Source organism: Lithobates pipiens, unplaced genomic scaffold, assembly GCF_037356315.1.
Source record: "Lithobates pipiens isolate NorthernLeopardFrog02 unplaced genomic scaffold, aLitPip1_a1.2 Scaffold_27, whole genome shotgun sequence".
Lineage (NCBI taxonomy): Eukaryota > Metazoa > Chordata > Amphibia > Anura > Ranidae > Lithobates > Lithobates pipiens.
The window spans coordinates 209,069,732-209,083,599 of record NW_027507788.1 but is presented as its reverse complement, the minus strand read 5'-3'; the positions used below and the strand labels follow the sequence as shown (position 1 = coordinate 209,083,599).

Genomic DNA, 13,868 nt, shown 5'->3' with positions numbered 1-13,868 from the left:
AAAACGCCCTCGGTGTGAAAGGGGTCTTAATGTGAAGGTCTTGGTTTGGATGAATGTCTCTTCAGCTCTGCTGTGTATAATTGACTCATGATTTATACTAGTATTTTTAGTGTATTTGGACCTACATACCTTCCTGAAAAACTTGGTTTTAGTTCTGTCCTCCCCACTGGTCCCCCGTAAAGGGTACACTGACTTTTCACTCCACCAGCTCTCTGTGGCTCATACAGACTATCATCCAAGCTAATGATCTCAAGGATTTGATTGTCCGCTTTCCTGCCAATGCACACTCTACTACAGTGGTTCTCAACCCTGTCCTCAAGTACCCACAACAGGCCATGTTTGCAGGTTTTCCTTTATCTTGCACAGGTGCTTAAAATCAGAGTCAGTGGCTTGGTATTTTGCATATCTTTTTTTTATCTAAGAGAAATTCCCAAAACGTGGCCTGTTTTGGGGGTACTTGAGGACAGGGTTGAGAATCACTGCTCTACTAGATCTGAGAGAACTTTTCGGCAACAATTGTGTAAGGCTGCCACCTGCTCCTCTGTTAAAAGGCTGCCTGACTTTTACCAGGTGGACGTTCAGGCCTCTTTTGATGCCAGCTTCAGGTGTAAGGCCCCCTTTAACGTGGGCCAGATCCAGTTTTGCTCAGCAGGGGTTTCCATCCGCTAATCCAATGCTGAGAGGAGCGACCGGATGACAGGTCTGTCCCTGCTCCACTTATGCTGAGTTGACGCTCTGCTCTATGGGAAGCCTGATGTAAACAGACCAGCTGTCCATTTACACATGACTGCCTTCTGATCCAGCCAGATGGAGGGAAATGGATCCCCTAATGTTTTTTTTTTTTCTTTTTTCTTGGGCCTTTTAGTTTTTGCATGTCCCAAATGGGAATAACTTTGTTTCCCGCAATGGACAAGAAAGAAAATAGGACTTTCATACTTTAAAGATATTGTAAAGGCATAAGGTTTTTATGCATTCTGTGAATTAAGATGAGCGTTCTGTGAGCCCCCCCCCCCATACTTACCTGAGCCCCATCCACGTCCAGCGATGTTGTAGGAGTGTCTTGGCTGCCCAGGACCTCCCTCCTCATTGGCAGAGACAGCAGTGCAGTGCCATTGGCTCCTGCTGCTGTCAAAGTTGGTTAGCCAGTGAGGAGAAAAAGGGGTTGTGCCACGGCTCCATGTCTGAATGCTTGCTGTGGGGTGCACTCAACAGTAGGGGAGGGGCCAGGAGAGCCGAAGGACCCGAGAAGAGGAGGATCTGGGTGGCTCTGTGCAAATCCACTGCAACAAAGCAGGTAAGTATAACATGTTTGTTATATTTAACTAGAAAAAACAAGACTTTACAATCACTTTGTAATCACCGTGACCTTCAATACATCTTTCTTGGGGTGTATTGAAGGACACGGAGCCCACACTTCTGTGTTGTATGATCATACTCTTGGTACTGCTTGCTACAAAACTGAGGCATGCTGGTATTAGGAGGGGTTATCATGATGGGCATTCATACACTTTTTTGATACTTTAACCACTTGCCGACCGGCTCACACCGTGCCCACGTGTCCCGCAGACTCTATGTTCGCCTGTAGCACGGAGAGGCAGAACAGGGAGATGCAAACAAGACATTTGCCTGTTCTGCCTAGCAACATGACAGGGATCTACTGCACCCAGTGATCGGGAGCAGTGATCTCTGTCATGTTCTAGTGAGCCCACCCCCCCCACTGTTAGAACACGCTGAGGGAACACAGTTAAAGTGGTTGTAAACCCGTTACAACCACTTTTACCTACAGGTAAGCCTTAATCTAGCTTGCTCGAAATATCTCCAAAACCCCTATAGTTTAGGATGCATTTACAAAAAAAGACGATCGCTGATGTCAACCGCGCAGGTGCACTTTAGACTCCTTTAGAAACAGCGCGCTGTTTCTAAAGGAAATCGTGCCGTGGCTGGCGGCTCCCGCGCGTATGCACAGGAGTGACGTCATAGCGGCTCTGGCCAATCACAGCGCCGGAGCCGCGATACCCGGAAGGAAGATGGGCGCTTCGTAGAAAAGGGCACAGCGGTGACATTGCAGGCTTCGGTATCAGATAAGTGACACATAATGGTCTACTATGCAATGCTTTACCTATTGCAGGGGAACAAAGAGGAAATAAAACCCATCAGGGTTTACTTCCTCTTTAACCCCTTGATTGCCCCCTAGTGTTTAACCACTTCCCTGCCAGTGACATTTACACAGTAATCAGTGCATTTTATAGCACTGATCGTTGTATAAATGTCACTGGTTCCAAAATGGTGTTCGATCTGTCCGCTACAATGTCAGTCATGATAAAAATTGCAGATTGCCGCCAATCTAATAAAAAAATGAATAATAAAGATGGCATAAATCTATCCCCTATATTGTAGACGCGATAACTTTTGCGCAAACCAATCTTTACACTTATTGCAATTGTTTTTTCCCAAAAATATGTAGAATACATATTGGCCTAAACCGAGGAAGAAATTTGTTTGTTTTTTTTTCTTTGTTTTTGTTTTTTTTATATTTTTTGGGGATATTTATTATAGCAAAAAGTAAAAAAATATTGCTTTTTTTCAAAATTTTCGCTTTTTTTTTTTTGTTTGTTTATAGCGCAAACAATAGAAACCACAAAGGTGATCAAATACCACCAAAAGAAAGCTTTATTTGTGTGGAAACAAAGGACGTAAATTTTGTTTGGGAGCCACCCGCAATTGTCAGTTAAAGTGATGCAGTGCTGAATCGCAAAAAGGGCCTGGTCAGGAAGGGGGTAAATCCTTCCAGGCTGAAGTGGCTAAATTTCCACATAACAAAAGCAACTAAAAACTTTTTTTTTTTTTTTTTCGTAACAGTGCCTAAAAGTTTTTAGTCTCTTTGGTTTTGTTATGTGTAAATAAAACACTTTTTTTGATACTTTATATTTCCACATAAAAAAACCAAAGCAACAAAATACTTTTTTTTTTTTTCTGTAACAGTGCCCAAACGTCTGGTCATTGCATACACCAGTGGTCATCACTCCTGTCCTCAGGACCCACTAACAGGCCAGGTTTGCAAGATAACTAAAATAGATCACAGGTGATATCATTTGCTGCTCAGTGATTGCAGTATTCTTGTCTACATCTCCCCAAGGGTAAGACTTAACACCTGGCCTGTTAGTGGGCCCTGAGGACAGGAGTTGATGACTATTGGTATACACCATATGCAATGACCAGACATTTAGGCACAGTTGCAGAAAAAAAAAAAAAATAGTTTTTAGTTGCTTTTGTTTTATGTGGAAATTTAAAGTATCAAAAAAAAAAAAAAGTGTTTAGGTATGGTCAGCTGTCCTTTTCCGACTCCCATTTGAGCAATTTTGATGCAGAACAACATGGCATCCATGATACAATAGACTTTTTCTGATAGTGATTCTGCTTGTTCTTAAGATCAGAGCTCTGCCTTAGTTTTACTCTGTGTTTAGTTTAGTTTATTTTTTTTTTTTTTTTGTATTGATTTATATTGGCAGAGTGTAGTAAGTGACCAACCCATTCTTCGCTGTTCTTTCCCTCCAGCACAATCTTCAATCTTCAGCCAAAACATTCTTGATTTTCTGGCTCAGCAACATTGGTGGAATAGATGGCAGTTTAGTGAAGGAAGGTGGGGGGGGGGGGGAGAGAATTGTAAAATGTGACACTCAAGCAATGGAATGTGACAGAATGTTGTCATCTAAATAGATTGAGAGAAATTATCTGTACATAATACAAGCCTATGGCATGTCGTTTTTTTTTTTTTTTAAATCGACAAAGGACAAGACCTAGAAGATCCAGTACTGGCTACCAGCAGAATAACTTGTTCCCTAGGGGAGAACAAGACACCGGACTATGCTGTGCATGTTTCTGGTCATATATTTATTTACCTACAGAATGTCTACTGCCCTGTAAAAACCTAAATGGATCTACTGGATTGAAGAAGATGATGATGTGGTGTGTTCGGAGGTACATCATGTGCATCGCCTCTGGAAGACTTTGGTACAGACCTGTAGGATATATGCCAATGTAACCATTTTATTTCATGAAGGATATTGCAGAGATTTCGGGTTCTAGCGGATAACCATGCATCCGTTTAAGTCCGTTCTCCTTATTATGTTCCTGTGCTCAGCGATGGTCTATCTCGGGAGTTGTATAAAAGGACTGTTTGGTGGTACACAGGTCATCGCTCACCTAACCTGGAAAATTGAATATATTCTGTCCGTCTTTGTGCTGATTAATGGTTTATTTTCCACTTATTTATCAGTGATACTTCTGTGGATGTTCAGTATTCTGTGCGTTTATACTACAGATGAACTAGAGAAAAACACGGGAAAAGGTGAAACGGTAAGTGTTTTATACTTTGCTTTTCAAGTAAAGTGAAAGTTATGAGAGAAATAACTAAGTGTGTTATGAGAGGAAAAAAAAAATAAGCTGCCTTTTTGCTGATCTGCCCTGAAAAATACTAGCTGGCTGGCTATCATTCTGATACGGTACTTTCAATACTTTGAGACACTGACCTGGACTAACAATACATGTCAGGATTTAAAGTGGAGGGCCACCCTTAAAAAACAAAAACAAAAATAAACAGCATTAACCTCCCTGGCGGGGTATGATTATTACCGCTGAAAGCGGTACAATTATTTTCCATGGAAATTTGGCGTTTTATATTGTAATCCTGTAATTCTTAGGAATAACTCACTTAAATCTGTCCAAACCAGAGTCTAGCGGACATCCCGGGTACGATAAAGTTTGAAAAATGAAATCATAAATTTGAATATAATAAATAATTATACCAAATAATAATATTACAATAATAAAAATTATTCACTAATGTAATCAAATTAAAAACACTGAAATTTGCTCAGTTGCAGAATTGTCGCTGTCATTACTTTTCAGTATTTGATGACGAATCTCCCCACAAATCGCTATCCCTCAATTCTGCGAGTGATTCCAATTTATTATCGCTGTTTTCTAGCTGTTGATGTAAAGGGACAGTTTTTATTGCTATGGACAATCTCCAGTTTCCTGCCATAAAGAACAGTTTTTATATTATTAAACTGCATGCAGGGCACTGGGCAGAGCACTAGGGTCAAAAGGGATGTGAAATAATTACAGACAGCAATGTAATCTGTAAGATTACATTATACTGTATGTAATGTGTGTGTTTTACTTTTTGAATTTGGTGCCGTTCTCCATCCCTGTGGGTCGAAACGCTCACAGGGAACGGAGCTCGGCGATGTTATAGATCGAGCGGAGCACGGCTCGCTCGTACAGCGGGGGGGACATCGCTGGATCCAGGGGACAAGATAAGTAACCTCTTCCTGGATTCAGCGATGCGGTCCAGAGTCTGGCTCGGGGTTACCGCTAATGGTACAAAATGTTCACGCCGAGCCAGACTCGGGAGTAACGCCAGGGGGGGGTTAATATATTTTTTTTTTTTTACCTTACCATAAACCCCATGTTGCTAGGCCGTCTTCCTAATCTGCCTCTTTCTACTCCGCGGTGATCTTCGGTCTTCTCTCCTCCTCGTGTTGTCTTCTGGGTAATGGGGCGCGCTGTGCTCTGGGAGCTATGTGCCTTTCCTAACACGGCGTGCCCCATTCACAAAGCACCACACACGACTCGCGCATGCGCAGTAGGAAACGGGCAGTGAAGCCGCAAGGCTCCACTGCCTGTTTCTCTTAGTGAGGATGGCAGCACCGGGACCCCGAGAGCCGAGGGACGGGTCGGCCTCGGGAGGCCGACATCGCTGGCGCTCTGTAAAGGTAAGTGTCCTTATTAAAAGTCAGCACTTTTTTTTTTTTTTTTTAGCTGCTGACTTTAAAAAAAAAAAAAAAAAAACTCCCGCTGGAACACCCCTTTAAGCTTGCTGTGTTAAAGAGGAAGTAAACCGTGGTGGGTTTTACTTCCTCTTTATTTCCCTGCAAAGGTAAAGCATCGCATAGTAGCCCATTATGTGTCACCTGATGCTGAAGCCCGCGCTGTCGCCGATGTCCCCGCGAGCAGGGAGCTTCCATCTTCGCCCCTCTTCCTTCCAGGGCCACGCACTCCGGCTCTGTGACTGGCTGGAGCCACATGACGTCACTCCCACGCATGCACACGGGAGCCGCCAGTCACGGCACGATGTGCCCTTTCTAGAAGGGAGCATGCGCTGATGTCATCACACTGATGTCATCGCCACTCGTCATTTTAGTAAATATCTCTGTGGAGGTTTGGGAGATATTTCAAGCATCTACAGGCAAGCCTTAATATAGGCTTAAGAAAAGAGATAATCAACCAGCGCAACACAAATAACCTAATATGGCAGCTGAAATACTGAGGGTCAAAATATCAAATCCCCCAATTAACAATAAAAAAGGCAGTACAGCGTGAAAAATATAGGCTTGCCTGTAGGTAAAAGTGGTTGTTCAGGGTGTACAACCACTTTAAGGCCCACACACACACGGTCAGAGAATCTGAAGATAAGTTTCGTCCGATGAACGATCTGATGATTATCTGATCGTTTTAGTATGCTGCTTTTGGCAGCTGATTATGAATTTTCGGCAGACAAAAATTGGATGTGCAGACTTGAAAATTTTTGTCTGATGTGACCACAACATGCGATTTTTCTTTGCATTAGTAAGGTTTTCTGACAAAAAAAAAAAAAAAAAATCTGAAGCGTAAGACTAAGCATGCTCAGAAATTAAAGAACACAAAACAATTCAACACATTACGTCACTTCTGACGCTGAATTCCGTCATCAGAAAATTTTGTGACGGTGAGTCTTCACTTTCAATCTGAGACTAGCATCAAACAAACTGACGAAAATTCGTCCAATAATCTGACCATGTGTAGAAGGCTTTAGTTCCACTTTACTGACCAGACTTTTAAGTCACTAGGACAGCCAAGCAACAGGCATTTTCAGAAATAAGGTCAGCAATGGTAAACCTGCATATTTCTCCTTATGACAGGCTCACTTTATTATTTGATAAAAAATAAAAAAAATTATACAAACAAAAAACTATATCAACTAAATCAAATATACATAAAAAAAAAAAAACATAAAACAAGGAAAAGAAAAAAAAAATAATTAAAAAAAAAACACAAAACAAGGAAAAGAAAAAAAAATTATTAAAAAAAAACACAAAACAAGGAAAAGAAAAAAAAAATAATAATAAAAAAAAACACAAAACAAGGAAAAAAAAAAATAATAAAAAAAAAACACAAAACAAGGAAAAGAAAAAAAAAAATAATAAAAACACAAAACAAGGAAAAGAAAAAAAAATAATAAAAAAAAACACAAAACAAGGAAAAGACAAAAAATAAAATAAAAAGAAAACACAAAACAAGGAAAAGAAAAAAAAAACAATATAAAAAAAACACAAAACAAGGAAAAGAAAAAAAAAAACACGCAGGTTCACTTTAAAATTGATTTTTATTTTATTTATTACAGGTTCTTATATAGCGCCATCCATTTACGTAGAGCTTTACATATACACAGTGGGGTTTATTTACTAAAGCTGGAAAGTGCAAAATCAGGCTCACGTCTGCATAGAAACCAATGAGCTTCTAACCCCAGCTTGTTCAATTAAGCTTAGATAATGAAACCTGGAAGCTCATTGGTTTCTATGCAGAAGTGAGCCTGATTTTGCACTTTCCAGCTTTAGTAAATAAACCCCTATATCACCAAAAGTATTGTGACGCCTGTCTTTACATGTATGTGAACGTTAATGGCATCTCAGTCTTAGTCCGTAGGGTTCAATACTGAGTTGGCCCACCCTTTGCAGCTATAACAGCTTCAACTCTTCTGGGAAGGCCGTCCACAAGATTTAGGAGTGTGTCTATGGGAATGTTTGACCATTCTTCCAGAACAGTATTTGTGAGGTCAGGCACTGATGTTTAATGAGAAGGCCTGGCTCACAGTCTCCACTCTAATTCGTCCCAAAGGTGTTCTATCGGGTTGAGGTCAGGACTCTGTGCAGACCAGTCAAGTTCCTCCGCCCCAAACTCACTCATCCATGTCTTTATGGACCTTGCTTTGTGCACTGGTGGGCAGTCATGTTGGAACAGGAAGGAGCCATCCCCAAACTGTTCCCATAAACTTGGGAGCGTGAAATTGTTCAAAATGTCTTGGTATGCTGATGCCTTAAGAGTTCCCTTCACTGGACCTAAGGGGGCCAAGCCCAACCCCTGAAAAACAACCCCAAACCATAATCCCCCTTCCACCAAATGATTTGGACCAGTGCACAAAACAAGGTCCATAAAGACATGGATGAGCGAATTTGGGGTGGAGAAACTTGACTGGCCTGCACAGAGTCCTGACCTCAACCCGAGAGAACACCTTTGGGATGACTTACAGAGGAGACTGAGCCAGGCCTTCTTGTCCAACATCAGTGCCTGACCTCACAAACGCGCTTCTGGAAGAATGGTCAAACATTCCCATAGACACCCTCCTAAACCTTGTGGACGGCCTTCCCAGAAGAGTTGAAACTGTTATAGCTGCAAAGGGTGGGCCAACTCAATATTGAACCCTACGGACTAAGACTGGGATGGCATTCAAGTGCATGCGCTTGTAAAGCTGTCCCAATACTTTTGGTAATATAGTGTATATTGTACATTCACATGCCCTCAAACAGCTTACAATCTAAGGCCCCTAACTCACATTCATACATACACATATTAGAGCCAATTTAGACAGGAGCCAATTAACCTACCAGCATGTCTTTGGAGTGTGTGTGGGGGGAAGGGGAGACCCGCACAGGTAGAACATGCATACTCCAGGCAGGTTTGAACCAACAACCCTTCTGCTTCCAGGGCAAGCGCTTTTGAAGAGCTTTCCATTCGTTTCAATGGAGAGGAGCGTTTTTTCACCGCCCTGCCAGTGCACTGCCCCAGTGTTAAAGCATTCATTGATTTTAATGGAAATAGGTTTTCGGGAGCTTTTCAGGTGCTTTTTTTTTTTTTTTTTAGCGTGAAAGCGCCTCAGCCTGAAAGGGGTCAAATAGGCCTTTCCTGCGACTTTTTGAGAGTTTACATGTCTATCGCACTCATGTCCCATGAAAGTCGCATCAACGTAGTGCGAGAACCTTTTTAAAGTAGCTGCGACTTTAATTTGCATAGATTTGAAAGGCTTCCATTGGACGACGTGGGTTGTGTGCAAAGTCGCAGGACGAGTCGCACAATTGTGAATGGAGTGTGCCAAATTAAAGAGTATATATTAGTCAGTAGCAGGTTTAAAGGCAGCTTATTACCTAGAACTTGCTTCAGCTGTGCTTCTGCGAGGAGATCCCGGAGATTAGCATTTCCCAGGAGAACACAGATCTTGTGCTAAACATCATACGGAATAAAGACATGATTTTCTCTTTTTCATATTAATAAAATGCTCCATAGTCCGTTATACAAAAAGCAGAGCTTGTTAATCCTCTTTTCTTCTTTTTTTTTTTTTTTTTTTATAGTTGACGCTAAAGAACGTTAGAAGATCGACAAGTAAAGAAAAGTGAGTGCTGTGTTTCTGCTCTAATCCAACGTTTCTCATGTACAGACTAATGCCATTATTCTGTACAATGGGGGTCTCCAAACTTTCAAAACAAAGGGCCAGTTTACTGCCCTTCAAACTTTAGGGGTGGGTAGTAGGAGTAGAAAATGCCCTGGTATCGGTGGGAGTAAATCATGCCATAGGCTTGGTGATGGAGTAAAGAAAATGACACCATTTGTGTCACCGGGAGAAATGGTGCCCATCATTGGTGTCAGTGGGAGGAATAGTGCCCCATCATTGGTGTCCGTGGGAGGAATCGTGCCCCATAATTGGTGTCCGTGGGAGGAATAGTGCCCCATCATTGGTGTCCGTGGGAGGAATAGTGCCCCATCATTGGTGTCCGTGGGAGGAATAGTGCCCCATCATTGGTGTCCGTGGGAGGAATAGTGCCCCATCATTGGTGTCCGTGGGAGGAATAGTGCCCCATCATTGGTGTCCGTGGGAGGAATCGTGCCCCATCATTGGTGTCCGTGGGAGGAATCGTGCCCCATCATTGGTGTCCGTGGGAGGAATAGTGCCCCATCATTGGTGTCCGTGGGAGGAATAGTGCCCCATCATTGGTGTCCGTGGGAGGAATAGTGCCCTATCATTGGTGTCAGTGGGAGGAATAGTGCCCCATCATTGGTGTAAGTGGGAGGAATATTAGCTTGTATCAGTGGGGGGAATAGTGCCCCATCATTGGGGTCAGTGGGAGGAATATTAGCTTGTATCAGTGGGAGGAATAGTGCCCCATCGTTGGCGTCAGTGGGAGGAATATTAGCTTGTATCAGTGGGGGGAATAGTGCCCCATCGTTGGCGTCAGTGGGAGGAATATTAGCTTGTATCAGTGGGGGGAATAGTGCCCCATCATTGGCGTCAGTGGGAGGAATATTAGCTTGTATCAGTGGGGGGAATAGTGCCCCATCGTTGGCGTCAGTGGGAGGAATATTAGCTTGTATCAGTGGGGGGAATAGTGCCCCATCGTTGGCGTCAGTGGGAGGAATATTAGCTTGTATCAGTGGGGGGAATAGTGCCCCATCGTTGGCGTCAGTGGGAGGAATATTAGCTTGTATCAGTGGGGGGAATAGTGCCCCATCGTTGGCGTCAGTGGGAGGAATATTAGCTTGTATCAGTGGGAGGAATAGTGCCCCATCGGCGTCAGTGGGAGGAATATTAGCTTGTATCAGTGGGAGGAATAGTGCCCCATCGTTGGCGTCAGTGGGAGGAATATTAGCTTGTATCAGTGGGAGGAATAGTGCCCCATCGTTGGCGTCAGTGGGAGGAATATTAGCTTGTATCAGTGGGAGGAATAGTGCCCCATCATTGGTGTCCGTGGGAGGAATAGTGCCCCATCATTGGTGTCCGTGGGAGGAATAGTGCCCCATCATTGGTGTCCGTGGGAGGAATAGTGCCCCATCATTGGTGTTAGTGGGAGGAATAGTGCCCCATCATTGGTGTCCGTGGGAGGAATAGTGCCCCATCATTGGTGTCAGTGGGAGGAATAGTGCCCCATCATTGGTGTAAGTGGGAGGAATATTAGCTTGTATCAGTGGGAGGAATAGTGCCCCATCATTGGGGTCAGTGGGAGGAATATTAGCTTGTATCAGTGGGAGGAATAGTGCCCCATCGTTGGCGTCAGTGGGAGGAATATTAGCTTGTATCAGTGGGAGGAATAGTGCCCCATCGTTGGCGTCAGTGGGAGGACTATTAGCTTGTATCAGTGGGGGGAATAGTGCCCCATCGTTGGCGTCAGTGGGAGGAATATTAGCTTGTATCAGTGGGGGGAATAGTGCCCCATCGTTGGCGTCAGTGGGAGGAATATTAGCTTGTATCAGTGGGGGGAATAGTGCCCCATCATTGGCGTCAGTGGGAGGAATATTAGCTTGTATCAGTGGGGGGAATAGTGCCCCATCGTTGGCGTCAGTGGGAGGAATATTAGCTTGTATCAGTGGGGGGAATAGTGCCCCATCGTTGGCGTCAGTGGGAGGAATATTAGCTTGTATCAGTGGGGGGAATAGTGCCCCATCATTGGCGTCAGTGGGAGGAATATTAGCTTGTATCAGTGGGGGGAATAGTGCCCCATCGTTGGCGTCAGTGGGAGGAATATTAGCTTGTATCAGTGGGGGGAATAGTGCCCCATCGTTGGCGTCAGTGGGAGGAATATTAGCTTGTATCAGTGGGAGGAATAGTGCCCCATCATTGGTGTCCGTGGGAGGAATAGTGCCCCATCATTGGTGTCAGTGGGAGGAATAGTGCCCCATCATTGGTGTAAGTGGGAGGAATATTAGCTTGTATCAGTGGGAGGAATAGTGCCCCATCGTTGGCGTCAGTGGGAGGAATATTAGCTTGTATCAGTGGGAGGAATAGTGCCCCATCGTTGGCGTCAGTGGGAGGACTATTAGCTTGTATCAGTGGGGGGAATAGTGCCCCATCGTTGGCGTCAGTGGGAGGAATATTAGCTTGTATCAGTGGGGGGAATAGTGCCCCATCGTTGGCGTCAGTGGGAGGAATATTAGCTTGTATCAGTGGGGGGAATAGTGCCCCATCATTGGCGTCAGTGGGAGGAATATTAGCTTGTATCAGTGGGGGGAATAGTGCCCCATCGTTGGCGTCAGTGGGAGGAATATTAGCTTGTATCAGTGGGGGGAATAGTGCCCCATCGTTGGCGTCAGTGGGAGGAATATTAGCTTGTATCAGTGGGGGGAATAGTGCCCCATCGTTGGCGTCAGTGGGAGGAATATTAGCTTGTATCAGTGGGAGGAATAGTGCCCCATTGGCGTCAGTGGGAGGAATATTAGCTTGTATCAGTGGGAGGAATAGTGCCCCATCGTTGGCGTCAGTGGGAGGAATATTAGCTTGTATCAGTGGGAGGAATAGTGCCCCATCGTTGGCGTCAGTGGGAGGAATATTAGCTTGTATCAGTGGGAGGAATAGTGCCCCATCATTGGTGTCCGTGGGAGGAATAGTGCCCCATCATTGGTGTCCGTGGGAGGAATAGTGCCCCATCATTGGTGTCCGTGGGAGGAATAGTGCCCCATCATTGGTGTCCGTGGGAGGAATAGTGCCCCATCATTGGTGTCCGTGGGAGGAATAGTGCCCCATCATTGGTGTCAGTGGGAGGAATAGTGCCCCATCATTGGTGTAAGTGGGAGGAATATTAGCTTGTATCAGTGGGAGGAATAGTGCCCCATCATTGGGGTCAGTGGGAGGAATATTAGCTTGTATCAGTGGGAGGAATAGTGCCCCATCGTTGGCGTCAGTGGGAGGAATATTAGCTTGTATCAGTGGGAGGAATAGTGCCCCATCGTTGGCGTCAGTGGGAGGAATATTAGCTTGTATCAGTGGGAGGAATAGTGCCCCATCGTTGGGGTCAGTGTGAGGAATATTGGCTTGTATCAGTGGGGGGAATAGTGCCCCATCGTTGGGGTCAGTGTGAGGAATATTGGCTTGTATCAGTGGGGGGAATAGTGCCCCATCGTTGGGGTCAGTGTGAGGAATATTGGCTTGTATCAGTGGGGGGAATAGTGCCCCATCGTTGGGGTCAGTGTGAGGAATATTGGCTTGTATCAGTGGGGGGAATAGTGCCCCATCGTTGGGGTCAGTGTGAGGAATATTGGCTTGTATCAGTGGGGGGAATAGTGCCCCATCATTGGTATCCGTGGGGGGAATAGTGCCCCAAGGGCCAGATAAAGGCAAACAATGTTTGGAGACCCCTGCTGTAAAACAATGCAAAGAGCCAGGAATGATGTGTAGTAACCCATAGCAAGCAGTCACTATCCATATTGTACTACTGACTTCAGTAAAGTTACATTTTATAGTTGGTCATGGTGCTGCACTTCTTATTTAGCGGTGTGTTCTTTGCACTGTTTGATAAATAAGCCTAGAAATACATAGCAACAATAATAGGAACGTTTTAAAAACATAAGGAATCTATTGTTTTCTGTATTGCATTCAGCTTAAGGGATCTCAGAGGGAATAAGAATTCTATTGTTTAAAAATGCCGTCAATGTGCTGCCAAGGAAATACCTTTTCCTAAGAGGAATGCTTCCTCCAACTGCCCAACCTGTTTGTATATTGTTGATATCCTCCGGCACTCCCGATAGTGTTGTAAGGGGAGAGCAGCCTGCTCCAGAGAGGGATGATATCAGGGTCTCTGCCAGACTTGTTGTTACGCCCTAACAGCCCAACTGGCACCCTCTGAAGTACACTGCCCAGTGCCCACCCCTTGTGACAAAGGGGTACATGTTCTGGAAATGCCCCAAATTGGTCCGCTACTGGCAGGAAGTGTTTGATAACACTAATTGTGTATTCCATCAATGCTCCTCAGAACCACACATGGGACTCTTGGACATTTTGGAGCTTC

At 44.4% G+C, this 13,868-nt stretch overlaps 1 protein-coding gene across 1 annotated transcript in view; it reads left to right on the top strand.

Annotated features, from left to right (window-relative positions):
- The first annotated feature begins 3,772 nt into the window (after nucleotides 1-3,772).
- The window catches only part of LOC143934504 (uncharacterized), a 51,406-nt gene continuing 41,310 nt past the window's right edge, over nucleotides 3,773-13,868 (top strand). The window contains exons 1-2 of the mRNA XM_077458181.1: nucleotides 3,773-4,356; nucleotides 9,447-9,487. Of these exons, the coding sequence (XP_077314307.1) occupies nucleotides 4,096-4,356; nucleotides 9,447-9,487 (302 nt within the window). The 5' untranslated portion in view covers nucleotides 3,773-4,095. The remainder of the gene's footprint in view (nucleotides 4,357-9,446; nucleotides 9,488-13,868) is intronic.